The 20,093-nt window shown below is 46.0% G+C and overlaps 1 protein-coding gene across 1 annotated transcript; it reads left to right on the top strand.

The window, feature by feature from the left end:
- Nucleotides 1–418: 418 nt before the first annotated feature.
- On the top strand, nucleotides 419–12,988 carry AKIRIN1 (akirin 1). The gene is made up of 5 exons (XM_040424460.1): nucleotides 419–780; nucleotides 7,447–7,587; nucleotides 9,193–9,324; nucleotides 11,163–11,234; nucleotides 11,672–12,988. The coding sequence occupies exons 1-5, from the start codon at nucleotides 579–581 to the stop codon at nucleotides 11,680–11,682; spliced, it is 558 nt and encodes a 185-aa protein (XP_040280394.1). The 5' UTR covers nucleotides 419–578; the 3' UTR covers nucleotides 11,683–12,988.
- The last annotated feature ends 7,105 nt before the right edge of the window (nucleotides 12,989–20,093 follow it).

Genomic DNA, 20,093 nt, shown 5'->3' with positions numbered 1-20,093 from the left:
TAACGGTGACATAACCGTGCATTTCGAACTGGCTAACACAATTTCTCTCACAAATTGTCCCTCATGTAACCAACTAGGGTTGATAAATGCGCCTACACGTCGCCCTGTGCCACCGCTCCGCTCCCTTCCTCCCCGTGAGAAGCCGCCCCAGCTTCTGACCTCTGCCTCAGAAGCATTAACATTTGTATTGGAGCGTGCCATTACTTAATAAAACAGGGGGGGAGTAGTGACCTAGAGACTAATAACGTATTTTATAACAACCTTATGTCATACCTTAATATAGCATAAATATAGGAATAACAAATATATAAGATACTGCCGAAAGCAAACCTGCAGCGGCAAGGAAATTCTGTACGCCTCCCTTTCCCATGGCAAGTGGTGTAGTCCTTCACGTGACGTCACAATCGCGGCAGTTGGCCGGTTGCCGGGAGGAGTCGCCATTGCTGTGGTGTGAAGTTAACCGAGAGGAAGCAGAAGGGTGAAGGTCTCCGCCGAGCTGTGCCTTATTCCCCCTCAGCGGCCGTACACCGGGCTCCGAGGCTTTCTCTTTTGTACTGCGAGGATATAGGAAGGCGAATATGGCCTGCGGAGCGACGTTAAAACGCTCAATGGAGTTTGAGGCCTTGCTGAGCCCTCAGTCTCCTAAGCGTCGCCGGTGCACCCCGCTCCCCGGATCTCCGGCCACCCCTTCCCGTCAGAGGTGCGGCCTCAGGCAGGAGAGTCAGCCCGGCCCGCAGTCCCCCCTGCCCCAGCTGGCTGGAGACTGCAGGCTCACCCCGGGTACGTAGTCCTCAGCATTGTCCTATCTGTGCGGTTTATGGAGCATGGCGGTAACGCATCGTCCTTCTGCGGATCGTGGGGGGGACGTATCGGACGTGATGGATTACCTGAAGGTGGCCATACATCCGATGGGGGAGGGGGCATTTCACTGTGATCTGAACAATGATTGGGGTTGAGTGGAAATGTATTGATCAGGGTTAACCCTTCCTTGTCTGTGAGTGGCCATCCAATTTCACCAGGGAACTATAGATCAGGTCTATGAGAATTGCACCAGGATAAATGGTGACATGGAAGCTGCTTGGTTTTGTTCTGAATATTTTTATTTATTTTTATTAGTACACTTACCTGCTCCCTTCACCATCGGTACCTGCTCCTATCTCCAGAATGGTGCCCCCTGTGCATGTGGAGATCAGTGCAGGTCTGACACTTATAGTATATCCTAGTAATGTGCCATATATCTTGAGATGGGACATCCCCATTAAGTGGTTGTGTAGGTTTTTATTTTGTCCACACTACTTGCCTTCTCCCCAACGCACCCTTCTGGTTCTGTGGCCCCCTGGGTTGTCTTCATTGTACATGCGGTGCCCAGCTAGTTTTGGATTACCCATAGCGGTTAATGGGGGTGGCTGCACTTTAAAGGTCCCATTCTGGAGGTAGGTGTGGGTTCCATCTCTGGGACCTGCTCCTATCTGACACTAGCGGTATACTATAACTGTTGGAATGCGAATACTCCTTTTAACTTTTTTGCTTTTCTGACATTTTAGTACTGGTGACCTATCCGCTCCTGTGAGCGCCACAGCCTTCTCACAGCTAGGCAAACACCGCCGGACACTATATATAGCGGTTGTGCTTGGTATCGCACTCTGAGCTGTGGCCTAGGGGAAGCTGAGAGAACACCATAGTGCTACTGCGAGCGCCGCTGCCTTCTCGAACAATGTCCCAGATGTCGGACTCCCACCAATCACATACTGATGACCTATCCAGAAGATAGGTCATCAGTATTAAAATCTTGGAAAACCCTTTTACTATCCCTGGTGGTTTCGAAGTCTTTTTAACCACCTTCGGCTACTGTCACACTTGCAGTAGCCTTTTTCAGCAGGCTGTTCCGGCTGGTCCACTGTGCAGCCGGAAGTCCGCTCTGGCTCTATTCACTATAATGGGGGTGGGCCAGAGGTCCGGCCGCAGCACAGCAAAGAGGAAGCTGGACAAGAACCCGCAGCGTGCTGTAGTTTTATTCCATCCGCCCCTCAGCATTTTTGCCGTGCTGCAGCCGAACCTCCGGCCCGTCCCAGTTATAGTGAATGGAGTCGGAGCGGACTTCCAACGGCACGGTGCACTAGCGGTAGCACAGATCTGGCAGGCTGTTCCCCCGCCAGAACAGCCTGCCGGAAAAGGCTACTGCAAGTGACAGTAGCCTAAGAGCATGAACTTGAAAGTTTCTAATATAGTAAATACTGGTTTTGTCCTGGTGGTCTAGTGTGGTGAATAGGTTAGTTCTCACATTTGCCGGTCTCTGATTAGTTCATGGTCGGGTGGATTGATGCATGAGCAATGATAGCATTCACTATGGATGTGGAGGCCAGTGCTGCCAGCTCCTGGAGATTGTGTGCCCCCATAAGTAAGGTCAGCCCTGTGCATGGTCTATACACGAAGTAACATTTCTCACAGGTAGGACTCCTGGTGTGTGTATATGAGTTGGGGGCGCGGCCCATTCACACCACTGTATATTTGAGTTCTTATCTGTTCCGCAGTTTTGTGGAATGTACGCAGACCAGTTAATTTCAATGGGGCCCCAAAAGATGTGGACAGCACACCGTGTGCGGTCCGTATCCCTACTTCCATTCTGCGGCCCTGCAAAAAAGATGCAGCCAAGAATAGGCATTCCTATAATGGGGCTGGATGTTCCCTTCCACAAAATGCGTAACGCACAGCCGGTGTCTGTGTTTTGCAAACCGCAAAAACGGATACAGTTGTCTGAGCCCTTACGCCCGGAAAGAGTCTTGCCTACAGAACCTACCTAAGGTCACCTTCACATCTGTGCCTTTTTCCTGATTATTTCTAAGAAATGCTGCATGAAGTGAACGGCGCCACACGGACCACTTTGATCTGTGGAGTCCATCAGGTTTACATGAGGGAGCCCGGAATTTCATTGAACAAAACCGGGCAGCATAAAGTAGTACCAGACATCCAGGAGTCTCGCTGTAGAGCGGAGCCTCCACCTGCCACTGATTGGCAGTTTTCTCCGTAAGCTGTCAATCAGCAGCTGGAGGGCAGGGTGTGCCCACTTATCTTGAATACACACAACGCTGGCATCTGACTGCAGCATAGCTGTCCTTTCTATAAAACGTAACCACTGAAACTGTATCCATGCTTAACGGGAACCAGTCTCGCTGAAATGTAGTGCAGTCTTCAGGCAGGAGGAGCTGAGCAGATTGATATAGTTCTGTGGAAAGATTCCATAAAACTTCAGTGATTGCATTCTGTGTAAGTGTGTATACAGAGATAGCTGTCAATCACTGATAGCTGTACACAGGGGAGGTGTTAACAATGATTTATAGTATTCTCTGTGTAAGACCTCTTGCACATGACCGTATGGCTTTTTCAGTATTTTGCAGTCCGCAAAAAATACAGATGATGTCCGTGTGCATTCCGTTTTTTGCAGAACGGAACAGCTGGCCCCTGATAGAACAGTACTATCCTTGTCCGTTATGCAGACATTAATAGGAGATGTTCTATCTTTGAACGGAACAGAAAAACGGAAGGCATACAGAGTACCTTCTGTTTTTTTTTTTTTTTTTTTGCAGATCCATTGAATTGAATGGTTGTGTAAACGGAACGTAAACGGAAAAATAAAAAACATTTGTGTGCAAGAGGCCTTTAGTGTGTATACATACTCTACTCACAAATTGGGGACATTTGGCTTTCGGGTAAAATTTATGTAGAACATAAAAAGTTCACGCTGCAGTGATATCAGATTATATCATGAAAGTCTGGCATTTAAGTAGAAGCAACAATGGTGATTTCCTCATCTCAAACTATTTATTGAAACAAAAGCCAACAAGTGGTGGGTATAACCCCACAAAAATGTCAGTCTCAATAACTTGTCACGTGGCCTTGAGCATCAATTACAGCTTTACCACGAGGTCTCATGTTGTTCTCAAATCGACTTATTGTTGGCTGAGGCATGGCATCCCACTCTTCAATGACCTGAGGGCCGCCCTTCAAGAAGTCCTGGGATACAGAGTTACGAGCCTCTACATGGTGACTCAGCTGATTCCATAGGTTTTCAATGGGATTCAGGTCTGGAGAAAGTGCAGGTCACTCCATTTGAGGTACCTCAGTCTCCCAACAGCTGTTCCCTAATGATGTGACCTCGATGAGCTGGCGCATTGGCGTCCATGAAGATGAAATGAGGCCTGTGTTGCTCATGCAGAGGCACAATAACTGGATTCATGTTATTCAAGTATTTTAGGCTTGGCATTGTACCATTCACAAAGTGTAGAGCAGTTCTGTATTGACTAGACACACTTGCCCACACTAACACCACCACCAAGAAAGGCTCATCTGGTGACAACAGTGGCTGATGCATAGCGCTCTCCTTGATGTCTCCAACATCGTTGAAGGACATAATTTATGCGCAGCCTGAATGGACTTTCATCAGTGAACAGGACTGAGGCCCACTGGTCCCTCGTCCAGCATAGATGCTGCCTGTCCTATGTACAACGATGATGCCTGTGCCTGGTGGTGTGGTCAGGTATCCTTGCAGGTCGTCTAGCATGCAGACCACGCTGATGTAAACAGTTTCAAATAGTCTGATGTGACACTAGGGTGGCTCTTACCTTTTCTAAATGTGCCTGGAGTAGTGTGGCATTAATCATCTGGTTTCTCCAGGGTATTGTTCACAATTAATTGGTCATCAGTGTGAGATGTGGCCAAAGGATGTCCACTTCTATGCCTTTCTCAGACTTTTTTCCAGTCTCTTTGTATCTCTGTTGCAACCTGCTGATGACACTCTAAGCTCAGTGGCCACTTCCGTCTGAGAACATCCTGCTTGAAGCCTCGCAATAGCGAGATATTGTTGATCAATTGTTAGGTGTCATCTTGGTCTCATGATGTCAAATTGTGAACAGCATGATGAGGAGGACTGTTTAAATATCAATTCTAATCAAACCAGTAAATTTATTGGGCGATTCATGGATCAAACACCTTGTGAATTTTGCTGTTAAAGGGAACCTGTCACCTGGATTTGGGGTATAGAGCTGAGGACATGGGCTGCTAGATCGCTGCTAGCACATCTGCAATATCTAGTCTCCATAGCTCTGTGTGCTTTTATTGTGTAAAAAAAAAACCTGATTTTATAGGTATGTAAATTAACCTTAGATGAGTCCAGCGTTCTGTCTCTGAGCCCAGCCACGCCCACTGTGAAGGAGCCCAGCACCGCCCCGCATCCTCCGAATCTCCTCCTTACTCCCAGACGTCAAAAAGCTAGAGCGCCGTAATCTCGCGATGTGCGAGCTAGCGCATGCAGTGTGTCAGCATAGTGTTCCTTCCCTGTGCTGGCATCAGCCTCAGGGAATGAACTGTTTTATCCCCATGCATTCTGAATGGAGCATTCCATTCAGGATGTCTTCAGTTCAGTCTATTTTGACTAATCAGGCAAAAGATAAAACCTCAGCATGCTCCGGTCAAAAATGACATTCTAAATACTGGAATGCCGTATCTGTCTTTCCGGTCTGCGCATGCGCAGACTGAAAAAAAAATAAATGCTGGATGACAGCTGAAAGACGGATCCGGCATTCCAATGCATTTTTCTGACCAGGCTTTTTTAAGACTGATTAGGATCCTGATCAGTCTTACAAATGCCATCAGTTGGCATACGTTTTGTCGGATCCGGCAGGCAGTTCCGGCGACGGAACTGCTTGCCGGTTCACTCTGCCGCAAGTGTGAAAGTAGCCTAAAAGCACACAGAGCTATGGGGACTGGATATTGCGGATGTGCTAGCGGCGATCTAGCAGCCCATGTCCTCAGCTCTATACACAAAATCCCGGTGACAGGTTCTCTTTAAGCTCCTTGTTGAACAGCAAGTTGTGCAAGTAGTGAAACATTGAACAGTTGAACATGTGCGTTCAGAAGTTTAGAGTAGGTCACATTAACCTTTACAGGTTAATGTGACTTTTAATGTGTATTTTAGGTTCATCCTGAAATTTCGCCCACAAACAAAATATCCCTAACCTTTTTGTGAGTAGTGTATATAAGCTGTCAGTCACTGATAGTTGTACACAGGGGAGGTGTTATCAGTGATGGCTAGCATTCTGTGTGTATGCTTCCCTTGTGCAATAAAATCAGAAATGGCAGAGATATAAATGTATAAATTACAAGTTTTACTGAATCTTTTCCCACAAAACTATATAACAATCTGCCCTGCTATGTAACATGCCTGCAGATTGTATTGCATTTTGTGGTGAGAGGTCCTCCTTAAAGGGGTTCTGCACTTTCATCTAACTGATTATCTATCCTCTGGATAGATCATCAGCTTCTGATCGGCGGTGGTCCGACACCCGGGACCCCCGCCGTTCAGCTGTTTGAGAAGGCACGATCGTGAGAATGAGCCCTAAACGTGGTAACAGGTTTCCTTTTAAAGCTACTAATAGTCCAGCATTTGTACAACGGTTGGGGTTGTGTGGCCGTACACATCACTTGCGGTATGTTCTCAGATGGAATAGAACTCTGGTCATAGTAACTGTCCTCTCTAGTTGTAGAAACGTTGTCCCCACACTACAGTTGTTAGAACAGGGATTTTAGCATTCCCCAACCAAAGTAGTCACAACAGAATCATGCCATATCTTTGGGTGGAATCCGTGCAGAATCTTCCATTAAAATAAATGAGAAGCATTAATACAACAGCTCCGTATGTATCCATGAAGTTTTTGCACACTTCAGCGTGGTTTTATGGTGTGGATCTGCGCCAAAACTACAAGCTAGAAATAGTTTTCTATTGAAGTCAACAACCATTGGTTAAAAAAAAAACGCATAACAAAAACCACACTGAAAAACACGTGTGAACATACCCTTACCTTGCTGTGGCTCACGGATTAAGCGCCTCTATAGCTTTTATATGCCAAAGGGGCAGGGATTGTCCTATTTGGACTGCTATAAAATAACGAAAGGAAATCTAGCACAGGTTATTACAGAAGCGGCAAGCTGGACTGGCAGTGGGCGCCCAAAGCCTTTTATCTGGAGAACCCCTTTTCTGTGATTGCAAATTCTATGGAGTTTGCATCTGCTCAAACAAGACTAGTCTGTCTTCAAGCTGAGTTGTAACCCTTCTGATCCGCCCTAATTTTCTGCTTGCATACCATAGTATTTTTTCTTTTGTCCCTTCCGTTTTTATAGGCTTTGCCTAGCTTTGTATGAATGTTGTGAGCAATTCCCTGATATACAGCGATTACCTGAATCACTGGGGTGGAGCAGCCATAGAGAATTGTCTGTATTCTGAAGAGTAGAGCCGTAATCAGCATCTGTACGCCCTAATGGCAGCTATATCTGGTGTAAAAGGTGCAGCCCCCAAAAATGTTTGGGATATTGTGGTGTCCTTTATAATTCACTCTGTAGTACACTGGCTTATGGAATCTTTCTCACAATTTTTTTTTTATTTTTTTTCTGCAGAACAAATTTTCCAGAACCTGAGACAGGAGTATACACGTTACCATAGACGAAGGCAATTAGAAGGAGCGTTCAACCAAAATGAAGCAGGCCAGCCTAGTGAGGTTCAGACCAGTTCATCTCTTACAGCCCCGTCGTCTCCAGGTGATGAGGTTTTAATATTCTTTGATAATTAAGATTGACCTCTCATTTTATGTTTGCCTTTTTAATATTGAACTATAGTTTCAGTCCATTAACCCCTTAATGCACATCGCAGTGATTGACAGCCAAGCATCTCTAGCTGGTGCCAGAGGAACTGATTTCAGCCATGTAATCATTAACATGCCTAGCTCGTGTAGTAGTCGTGCCAGGCACACTTCAAAGCATCAGAGTGCAAAGTCAAGGAAAAGCAACAGCTCTTTGTGTAGCTATAACACAGGCTTCCACCAAAATACAATCTCTATCGTATGAGTTCCTCCTGTGGATTACAAAGTTGCACCGCACATAGTGAAGTTCAACCAATCTATCTCTCAAATACTTTTTTAATATACTCACAATAGTCGTTAAAATTCCCGGGTTTCGTCAGGGGCGAATGTCCCACCCTTCCTTGGGTGTTCCTTTATACCAAGGAGGGATCCATATAACACACCTCCTTTCCTTTGTTAGCGCAATAGCAACTGCGGAGCCTAAGAAGCTAGACGGGGTGGTTTCTTTCCCTATCTGCTGATTAGCACCCTGTGACCCACAGAGTGCCACTGCATTACTATAGCAAACAAAGACCCACAGGCTTGCCTATTAGGCCATGTCAGAGGCTATAATTACACTGACAGGCTATAATACTTTGGAGTAGTAAGTATGCCGAAGCATTACGTATGCAATCAGATTATCACAGCTTCAGGTCCAATATGAACTTAAAAAAATACAAAAAAAACAGATATTAATAAACCCCATTTTGCATTAAAAATATTTTATTTAAAAAATACATGTATGGTATCAGTGCATCCGTAGTGACCTATAGAATAAGGGTTCTTTCATGTGGCATTATTGTGCATATGTTTCCGAGCTGTAAACTGCACAGAATCTACCATGTTTGTCAATGGAAGGCCGCGTTGCCGTCCATGCCTGCTGTGCATTATTTTGATGCAAATTTCCAGTCTGCACCACCAAGGGACATGGCCTTTCTTGCCACTGTTTCTGTAGCGGGTAGATTAGCCTCAATTAATGGGGCTAAAGCTGCAGACGGATCCGCAAAATGCAGAAACCAGAGGGGCAGTCTCAGATTTCTGATGCAGCTTCTACAGAAGTGTAATGCATTTTTAGAAGATGCATTACATTAACAAAGTCTGAATTTTCCCATTCCTCGCCCCCCAAAAACCCCCTATGGCTTTGATGGGGAAAAAAATAAATGTTATGGCTCTTAAAATGCAACAAGCAAAAAAAAAACTTGGGTCCCTAAAGGCCCGAAACAGTCCTGATCTTAGTGTGCCTATGCTTTAAAAATATTCTTGATATGTCAGTGACATACCAAAGGTTTTGATTGGTGGGAGTCTGAGTGTTGAGACCCCCACGATCACCAGAATGAGGGCGAGAGAAGAATTTGCATAGCGCACCCTCTCCTTGCTGCTGAAGATGGGGTCTGTAGTGAGGAGAGAGCGCTTCCTTGTCTTGGTGATCAGTGGGAGTCTCGGCACTCGGACCCCTACTGATCACAAGCTTTATGTCACTGATATATCAAGTATGCTTTAACCGTTATGTCCTGTTTCCCTGAAGGGTCAATGGTGAAGAAAGACCAGCCATCTTTTAGCTTGCGACAAGTAGGAATTCTGTGTGAACGTCTTCTGAAGGACCATGAAGAGAAGATAAGGGTAGAATATGAGCAGATCCTCAACACAAAACTAGAAGGTCAGTGCTGTAACTGTTTCCCGCATTCATGAATGTTCCTGTTCACTTTTTGAAACCAGTGTGATTTTTGGAGTCATCCAGTCGCACAATACAAACACTGCTGACCAGAGCTGTGCGGTTTCCAGGGCAAGCAGTGTTTTTTCAGGTCCCTAGTATGAGTTGAAAGGCAAGGAAGACAATAGTCATTGAAGCTGTAGAGCGCATGGGTCGGCAACCTCCCACACTCCAGCTGTTTTGAAACGATGACTCCTAGCATGCTCTGTTCACTTTTATGGGAGTTCTATGAAATCAAACCAGTGTGCATGTTAGGAGATGTAGTTTCACCACGGCTGTAGTGCTGGAGGTTGCTGATACCTGCTCTAGAGTTTTACCCTAAAATGGGTTATTCAGGTGTTTTTTCACCACCAAGTATTTCTATTGTAAACAGACTTGGCATCCCCCTTTAACAGCTTTCTTGGGTTGTTCCTGGCTTCTACTACTGTCAACTGGATGCATTCAGTGCATGAACAGACGCAGCATCCGAATCCCCTTGTATCTGTGTGCGCCAGGGCCGCTGTCACACTGGAGTTACAGTCCCAAATCATTTATTCAAAAGTTTACACATCCAGCTCGCCTTATTCACAAATGCTCTGCATGCTCGGAATGAACAGGTAGTCCTTGGAACATTGGAAAGAAAGGTTTCTGGCACTGTAATGTTTTTCAGTAAAATCTTCCTCTTTATTGACATAACATTAATCCATATACAGACAGATCCTTAAACCATGCAATAGTTTACGTGTTTTGGACACAATGTCCTTAGTCGTAACCAAAATCATTTGTTTGCATTAAAGGGGCTTTCTGGGAATATTACATTTTAAGTGAAGTGCTCTAGCCTGTATGGCCTCCTAAAAGATTTGTACTAGGGCTGCACGATATGGGAATTTTGTGCGATTGCGATAACTATATGCGATGCGATATTTGAAGGGAATTGTGCTAGAGGTCTATTTGCTTGGATTTTCAAGGCAAAAGCACACAGAAATTACTGATAATGCTGAAATGTAGTTATGCTTAACTCAAGAACTGAAATGCAGAGTGTTTTTCAAAATAAAACCTCTTTTACTAAATTAAATAACATATTAGCATTACTGCAAAAATACAAAACTTGCCATTTTCTTAATAGCACTGCACAGAACAGATAAATAAAATAGAATAAATGGAAGAACATTTGTTCATTAAAATAACGACTTGCCTCCAGCCCCTCTTCCCTCCCCGCACTGTAACTGATGTATCGCCGGCCGCGCTGTGCAACATAGCAGACGGCAATACATCCGAGTCAGCCACGTAAAAAGTCAACCATCGCTTTATAAGACGCACTGCCATTTTCCCCCCACTTTTGGGGGAAAAAAAGTTTGTCTTAGAAAGCGAAAAATATGGTAATATAATTGCAGCATTTTTGGGTCGGCCAATTGGCGATTGCGATATGGCGATTTATTGCGATTGCTTTGGCAATATATTGTGCAGGCCTAATTTGTACTTACCTGTTCACTGTATGCTGGCTTCTGTTCCTCAGTCTTCTGGTCCTTTGGGCGTGGCCATGTGCCGCTGCACCCAGTGACTTCAGTGGTGGCATGGCGCATGTGGCCATGTCCCAGCTGGAAGAAAACAACCTGGGGACCAGAACGGCAGGAGCAGGTAAGCATGAATCTTTCCATAGGCAACGGGGGTTAGGGGGCATTCTCTTGACACTTAATATTCCTGGAAAACCCCTTTTAGAAAACATGACTTTATAGGAATTGTTATAAAATAAACTGGCCAGCCTCTTTATGGTGTAATTTTTTTTTTTTCCTTTGCATATGTAGAACAATATGAATCGTTTGTGAAATTTACACATGACCAGATAATGCGACGGTATGGGGCAAGACCAGCCAGCTGTAAGTGTTTCAGTGACTTACTAAATTGTTATAATCCTGTAAATTCTTTTCCTTTTTTTTTTTTTTTTTTTTGTACAAACTCACCCTAAAATAAGAGAATATGCATATTTGAAAATAACTATTCGGAATTACAGAATTGTATACAGCTGCTATGCAGACCTCTGTCTCCATGGTAACAGACTATACACACTGTGTAGTCTGTGTCTGAGTCACGCTTTAAGCATTATTCACATGTCGTTGATTGTGAGCCAAATCCAGGAGTGGAGGCCAGCCATGGCTATATGCCTTTATCTGTACGTTCTTTGGAACTTGATCGCATGGGATCCAATTTATTTAGGCTTGAGAAAAGGTGTGATTTTATATAGATTAGATAAATCTATCACATGAAATCTTTTACAAAAGCTATAACCAGAATTTCTTTCTTTCTGTCTTTACAGACGTGTCTTGAAATTTTCCCGTGTCGCTTGGGTACCAGTTTTGACTTTTCAGCTGCTTTACAGTCTTGCCACCTGGGAGGTGCTATGTTTTCTTCTTCACACCATGTCACCAGACAGTTTGATGTCATTGCTGGTTGCCTTCACCTATTTCTTTTTTATTTTTTCATGAACATTTGTTTTAATACTGCATCGCCCAATAAAACTGACTAGTCTGCCAAGTTGTTACTTTTTTTTTTTTTAACGGATAATCCTCTTTATCCACTCGCGTAACCCCAACATGGCATCTTTTATGTATGGACCATTTCATAACTCTTTTTTTTTTTTTTTTTTTTTTTTTTTTCATGGCGTGATCATAATTTTACTTTTACCTCCGAAGATTGGGGATTTTTTTTTTTATGCACTACAACGGAGTTGCAAGATTATTATAAAAATATTTTTTTTTGGGAAAGGCGCCTAAGAAAAAAACGACATAAAAATAAAGGACCATACAAACTATATAACTGTGGCTTAATTAGTGAATAGTGACATTAACCTAACTGCTATATACATAACCATGCCAATCCCAACCTGTTTATTCTGAAATATATGTATTTTTTATTTAACTGGCTATATGTTGGTTGCTACAGACAAAATCTGTCCTTTGTTTGTAGCCAGATATCTGCTGGGAAATTGATGTATGCGTCGTTTTAAAGGGTTTCTGGTTTTTGCATGATCATATACTGAGTGTTTTGTCATAATATACTTTAACAACAATACCTTAGAATGAAAATGTTGAGACTAAAGTCGAATTCCACACAGCCTTTATATGAGAATATTGTGCCTCTAGTGTCATTTTGAATTATATGGAATAAAGGTTCCTGGGTTTAGCCTCTTAAGAGGACTTCTGATTGATAAATGAAAGCACATGCATGCTGATGTCATAAGCAGTATCGGTAAGCGAATGTCTTATGTTTCTGAAGTTTAGCTTGGTTCTTATTGGCCTCAGAAGAATCCCTTCAGATTTTTCTCACTAAAAACTGGAGTGGTAATATTCCCACTTCTGAGGTTCCCTCCTCCTTCAGATATGGGAATGGATCCTTGCTGACTCCAGTGAACACCAAAATGAATCTTACAGATGAGGCTGAGATCCTTATGGGTTTCTACATAGACTGTGCTCAATGTATATTTGGCTCTGTGTAAGAGGAAATCGGAAGAAAAAAACCTGGATCATGCAAGCAAAAAACAAGCAATATTTAAAGGTATTTTACAGCAGTAAGGAAGTATGTAAAGGGTTCACCTGAAAAATAAAATAAACTGATTCCATATAGCACAATGCAAGCCATGTTTATACTGGTGTCCATTTTTTATGAGCAGATCAAGTTCTGGTAGCATTCCAAGGGAATCTGTCACCAGTGGGCTCCCCCCCCCCCCCCCATATCAAACTATAGATACTGTACACAGCTTGTTCACCCGATTAAATCGCTTCCATTTGTTAATCCGAGGCTCTGTTCCAGAGTTATACTTTTTTTCTTTATATGCAAATTAGGCCTTTGGTGCAATGAGGCTTTTACCATTGCTATTTTTGCACCCAAGCTCTGCTCCTTTCTGTGGCCATCCCCTCCCTCACTGCCACTCCCTGGCTCTGTCAATCAAAGCAGCCAAAGAGGGTATGTGACAAGTGCAATCATGATACCCTTGTTGCACCAAAGGTCTTATTTCCAAATAAAGTGTCATAACTTTGGCACGGAGCCTCATACCAAGAAAATAAAAGCATTTTAATCAGGGGAACCACAGCCACATGTCTATGAAAATAGTTTGATAGGAAAGTCAGTGGTGACGGATTCTCTTTAATGTTCATTTTTTATTAGAAATATGGGATCAGCATACACTCTTCAATGTAGAAATTGCAACAAAAAGCAGGACAAAGCCGTATGGTTATGCAAATTGAGGAAGTAGCAGATTTTGTTAAGATCTACAGATAATCCAACTTTTAAGCACCCAGCTCCAACCTGTGGCATGTGTGAGAGCCATAAAGTCAGATAGAAAGGAAAGTTTTTTTTTGTTTTGTTTTTTTTTAGGCACATGAAACGGAAAAATCGGATTATCATATGGGATGATTGTGCAATGCCTCCTGTTTGTCGATGTGCTAGTTATTGCCACTTTCCTTATCCACCATGATGGCTACCATAGAGAGATGACCTTTGTCCTCTATAGGGGCAGGAACAGAGTTTAAAAGGCCACCACCCACTCTCACCCTCAGTGTTTTCCTGTCCCTATGGAGCACCTACACAGGGAGGTATCGCTTTAAGAAAAAATTGTTAAGTACCTGTATGTGCGGTATCGTTTCTATTCCCTCTGCCCTCCTGCGGTACATTCCAATGCTGGGCAGAGGTGTAGCACTTGAGGGAACTTGTCCCTGTTATCTGGGGCCAGGTTTCCCTCCTTATCTCGGGGTCTCCCTTCCCTTCAGTGTGGAAGCAGGCCGCCATGAGCACGGCACGCTGGCATCCCTACCTGCCGCTATGGCATTTCCGGGTGGGGATAGGGCTAGGCTGCAGTGGAGAGCGCGCACACCAGTGACGTCAGACGCTGCTCGGCATGTAAAGAGCGGCACATTCTAATCTTCCTTGCCTCCACTATGAAGTCCTGTCTGCTCCAGATACCCCGGCAAACCTCATGGAATCGGCGGACCCCCATTCGGCCACTCCAACAATGAGTTACCCTGCGGGGGGTAAGAAACAAACTGTTTCTGTCTGTGTGCCTTATACTTGCCTAATGCATAGTCGCTCCTCTCTTATAAGGGGCAAAAGCTAAGATCAAGGCCAGAAACGCAAGATGTGCTACAAAGCTACAGGAAGGCTATACTGAAAAACTGTCAGTCTTGTATTAATGATCTGGTAAAAGTGGAACAGCCATCTATCCTAATGGAGGTTAAGTCCATGATACAGAGTGAAATAAAGTCCTCCTTGGCCTCGCTAAAGTCTGTTTCCTTACCTCCGCCCAAAAAACCCAGAATATCTATTCCATCCTCCTCTGATGATGAGGACATGGACTTGGGTGCCTCCGACTCCAGACAGTTTGATCAAGACGAAAACTTGTCTGAGGGCGAAATTGTGGAGGGAGCCGTACGGTCTACTATGGGCATTGAGGATGTCCAAAAGCCCAAATCGGTTCAAGATGAAATGTTTGGGGGACTTAGAACAAAAAAAAATCTAAAGTCTTTCCCGGAAATGAAAATATAAGGGACATGATCCTAGACGAATGGAGTGATCCTGAAAAGAGACTGGTGGTCTCTAGAGAATTTAGAAAAAGATTGTTGTTTGACCCAGCCGCAACAAAAATATTTAATGAGACACCAAAAATTTACGTTCAGGTCGCAAAGGTGGTAAAGAAGACTTCCCTCCCATTTGAGGACTCTTCACAATTATCTGACCCAACGGAGAGGAAAGCCAATTCTCTACTACGTAAATGCTGGGAGACCTCCATGTTGGGCATTAAGACCAACATAGCAGCGACATCGGTTGCCAGAACTATGTATATCTGGCTTAATGAGCTTAAGAATCATTTAAAAAACAAGACTCCCAGGGAAGAAATCCTAGGTTCCATCCCCCTTCTTAGGTCCGCCGCGGCCTTTTTAGCTGACGCCTCCGCAGAATCTGTCAGATTCGCCGCGAAGGACGCAGCTCTTTCAAACGCTGCAAGAATAACGTTATGGGTAGAGTTGAGCGAACACCTGGATGTTCGGGTTCGAGAAGTTCGGCCGAACTTCCCGGAAATGTTCGGGTTCAGGATCCGAACTTCGTCCCGAACCCCATTAAAGTCAATGGGGACCCGAACTTTTCGGCACTAAAAAGGCTGTTAAACAGCCCAGGAAAGAGCTAGAGGGCTGCAAAAGGCAGCAACATGTAGGTAAATCCCCTGCAAACAAATGTGGATAGGGAAATGAATTAAAATAAAAATTAACCAATATCAATTGGACAGAGGCCCCATAGCAGAGAATCTGGCTTCACGTCAGCAGAGAATCAGTCTCTTCATGCCATAGCAGAGAATCTGGCTTCATGTCAGCAGAGAATCAGTCTCTTCATGCCATAGCAGAGAATCTGGCTTCATGTCAGCAGAGAATCAGTCTTCATGTCATAGCAGAGAATCAGGCTTCACGTCACCCACCACTGGAACAGGCCACTGTCACATATTTAGGCCCCGTCACCCAGACAGAGGAGAGAGGTCCCGTAACAGAGAATCTGGCTTCATGTCCGCACAGAATCAGTCTTCATGTCATAGCAGAGAATCAGGCTTCACGTCACCCACCACTGGAAGAGGCCACTGTCACACATTTAGACCCTGGCACCCAGACAGAAGAGAGAGGTCCCGTAACAGAGAATCTGGCTTCATGTCAGCACAGAATCAGTCTTCATGTCATAGCAGAGAATCAGGCTTCACGTCACCCACCACTGGAACAGGCCACTGTCCCATATTTAGGCCCCGGCACCCAGACAGAGGAGAGGTTCATTCAACTTTGGGTTGCCCCGCAATATAATGGTAAAATGAAAATAAAAATAGGATTGAATGAGGAAGTGCCCTGGAGTACAATAATATATTGTTAAGGGGAGGTAGTTAATGTCTAATCTGCACAAGGGATGGACAGGTCCTGTGGGATCCATGCCTGGTTCATTTTTATGAACGTCAGCTTGTCCACATTGGCTGTAGACAGGTGGCTGCGTTTGTCTGTAATGACGCCCCCTGCCGTGCTGAATACACGTTCAGACAAAACGCTGGCCGCCGGGCAGGCCAGCACCTCCAAGGCATAAAAGGCTAGCTCTGGCCACGTGGACAATTTGGAGACCCAGAAGTTGAATGGGGCCGAACCATCAGTCAGTACGTGGAGGGGTGTGCACAGGTACTGTTCCGCCATGTTAGTGAAATGTTGCCTCCTGCTAACACGTTCCGTATCAGGTGGTGGTGCAGTTAGCTATGGCGTGGTGACAAAACTTTTCCACATCTCTGCCATGCTAACCCTGCCCTCAGAGGAGCTGGCCGTGACACAGCTGCGTTGGCGACCTCTTGCTCCTCCTCTGCCTTCGCCTTGGGCTTCCACTGGTTCCCCTGTGACATTTGGGAATGCTCTCAGTAGCGCGTCTACCAACGTGCGCTTGTACTCGCGCATCTTCCTATCACGCTCCAGTGTAGGAAGTAAGGTGGGCACATTGTCTTTGTACCGGGGATCCAGCAGGGTGGCAACCCAGTAGTCCGCACACGTTAAAATGTGGGCAACTCTGCTGTCGTTGCGCAGGCACTGCAGCATGTAGTCGCTCATGTGTGCCAGGCTGCCCAGAGGTAAGGACAAGCTGTCCTCTGTGGGAGGCGTATCGTCATCGTCCTGTGTTTCCCCCCAGCCACGCACCAGTGATGGGCCCGAGCTGCTTTGGGTGCCACCCCGCTGTGAACATGCTTCATCCTCCTCCACCTCCTCCTCATCCTGGTGCTCCTTGTCCTCCAGTAGTGGGCCATGTCTGGCCACATTTGTACCTGGCCTTTGCTGTTGCAAAAAACCTCCCTCTGAGTCACTTCGAAGAGACTGGCCTGAAAGTGCTAAAAATGACCCCTCTTCCTCCTGGGCCACCTCCTCTTCCATCATCGCCCTAAGTGTTTTCTCAAGGAGACATAGAAGTGGTATTGTAACGCTGATAACGGCGTCATCGCCACTGGCCATGTTGGTGGAGTACTCGAAACAGCGCAACAGGGCACACAGGTCTCGCATGGAGGCCCAGTCATTGGTGGTGAAGTGGTGCTGTTCCGCTGTGCGACTGACCCGTGCGTGCTGCAGCTGAAACTCCACTATGGCCTGCTGCTGCTCGCACAGTCTGTCCAGCATGTGCAAGGTGGAGTTCCACCTGGTGGGCACGTCGCATATGAGGCGGTGACCGGGAAGGCCGAAGTTACGCTGTAGCGCAGACAGGCGAGCAGCGGCAGGGTGTGAACGCCGGAAGCGTGAACAGACGGCCCGCACTTTATGCAGCAGCTCTGACATGTCGGGGTAGTTGCGAATGAACTTCTGCACCACCAAATTCAGCACATGCGCCAGGCAAGGGATGTGCGTCAAACCGGCTAGTCCCAGAGCTGCAACGAGATTTCGCCCATTATCGCACACCACCAGGCCGGGCTTGAGGCTCACCGGCAGCAACCACTCGTCGGTCTGTTGTTCTATACCCCGCCACAACTCCTGTGCGGTGTGGGGCCTGTCCCCCAAACATATGAGTTTCAGAACGGCCTGCTGACGTTTACCCCGGGCTGTGCTGAAGTTGGTGGTGAAGGTGTGTGGCTGACTGGATGAGCAGGTGGAAGAAGAGGAGGAGGAAGCTGAGGAGGAGGAGACAGGAGGCAAAGAATGTTGCCCTGCGATCCTTGGCGGCGGAAGGACGTGCGCCAAACAGCTCTCCGCCTGGGGCCCAGCCGCCACTACATTTACCCAGTGTGCAGTTAGGGAGATATAGCGTCCCTGGCCGTGCTTACTGGTCCACGTATCTGTGGTTAGGTGGACCTTGCCACAGATGGCGTTGCGCAGTGCACACTTGATTTTATCGGACACTTGGTTGTGCAGGGAAGGCACGGCTCTCTTGGAGAAGTAGTGGCGGCTGGGAACAACATACTGTGGGACAGCAAGCGACATGAGCTGTTTGAAGCTGTCTGTGTCCACCAGCCTAAATGACAGCATTTCATAGGCCAGTAGTTTAGAAATGCTGGCATTCAGGGCCAGGGATCGAGGGTGGCTAGGTGGGAATTTACGCTTTCTCTCAAATGTTTGTGAGATGGAGAGCTGAACGCTGCCGTGTGACATGGTTGAGATGCTTGGTGACGCAGGTGGTGGTGTTGGTGGTACATCCCATGTTTGCTGGGCGGCAGGTGCCAACTTTCCTCCAGAGGCGGAGGAAGAGGCCGAGGCTGCAGCAGCAGAAGAGGCCGAGGCGGCAGCAGCAGAAGAGGTAGCAGGGGGAGCCTGAGTGACTTCCTTGTTTTTAAGGTGTTTACTCCACTGCAGTTCATGCTTTGCATGCAGGTGCCTGGTCATGCAGGTTGTGCTAAGGTTCAGAACGTTAATGCCTCGCTTCAGGCTCTGATGGCACAGCGTGCAAACCACTCGGGTCTTGTCGTCAGCACATTGTTTGAAGAAGTGCCATGCCAGGGAACTCCTTGAAGCTGCCTTTGGGGTGCTCGGTCCCAGATGGCGGCGGTCAGTAGCAGGCGGAGTCTCTTGGCGGCGGGTGTTCTGATTTTGCCCACTGCTCCCTCTTTTGCTACGCTGTTGGCTCGGTCTCACCACTGCCTCTTCCTCCGAACTGTGAAAGTCAGTGGCACGACCTTCATTCCATGTGGGGTCTAGGACCTCATCGTCCCCTGCATCGTCTTCCACCCAGTCCTGATCCCTGACCTCCTGTTCAGTCTGCACACTGCAGAAAGACGCAGCAGTTGGCACCTGTGTTTTGTCATCATCAGAGACGTGCTGAGGTGGTATTCCCATGTCCTCATCATCAGGAAACATAAGTGGTTGTGCGTTAGTGCATTCTATCTCTTCCACCCCTGGGATGGATGCCCTTGGGAAACCCTGGCAGCAGAGTCTTCAAACAGCATAAGAGAGGCTCAGACAGTTTCCCTGATATGCATGGGGGTGATGTGACAGACTGATGGGCTTGGTTTTCATGCGCCATCTGTGCGCTTTCTGCAGAAGACTGGGTGGGAGATAATGTGAACGTGCTGGATGCACTGTCGGCCACCCAATTGACTAATGCCTGTACCTGCTCAGGCCTTACCATCCTTAGAACGGCATTGGGCCCCACGAAATATCCCTGTAAATTCTGGCGGCTACTGGGACCTGAGGGAGTTGGTACACTAGGACGTGTGGCTGTGGCAGAACGGCCACGTCCTCTCCCAGCACCAGAGGGTCCACTAACACCACCACGACCATGTCCGCGTCCCTTACTAGATGTTTTCCTCATTGTTCCCGTTCACCACAATTTTGAAAATGGCAAATTTGGGAATAGTTTTTCAACCCAGAACAAAAACTGTGCATTTACGGTCACTACAAATAACTTGACCAGCTAAAACAGTACTGATTTGGAGGAATATAAATGTCAGGGCTATTTTTTAGGCGCTGTGTGACAGGTATACCTTTAATCACAGAATTAGACTTGTATCTGCACTGTAGCGTGTGTGTTAAGTTTTTCAGAATGACACTATCAGCACCTTGAATCTAATATACCCTTTTTGGGATAGATTTAAAGTAGGCCTGATATAGCAGAAACTACTAATTTTGAAAATGGCAAATTTGGGAATACTTTTTCAACCCAGAACAAAAACTGTGCTTTTACGGTCACTACAAATAACTTGACCAGCTAAAACAGTACTGATTTGGAGGAATATAAATGTCAGGGATATTTTTTAGGCGCTG

This window comes from Bufo bufo, chromosome 3, assembly GCF_905171765.1.
Source record: "Bufo bufo chromosome 3, aBufBuf1.1, whole genome shotgun sequence".
Lineage (NCBI taxonomy): Eukaryota > Metazoa > Chordata > Amphibia > Anura > Bufonidae > Bufo > Bufo bufo.
This window is presented reverse-complemented; position numbering and strand designations above follow the sequence as displayed.

Bases quoted from the DNA above. Each gene is read 5' to 3' on its own strand.
- AKIRIN1 (XM_040424460.1), top strand. From the start codon at position 579: ATGGCCTGCGGAGCGACGTTAAAACGCTCAATGGAGTTTGAGGCCTTG. The intron at 7,588-9,192 runs GTGATGAGGTTT...GTTTCCCTGAAG, and splicing joins TACAGCCCCGTCGTCTCCAG to GGTCAATGGTGAAGAAAGAC. The intron at 9,325-11,162 runs GTCAGTGCTGTA...TTGCATATGTAG, and splicing joins CCTCAACACAAAACTAGAAG to AACAATATGAATCGTTTGTG.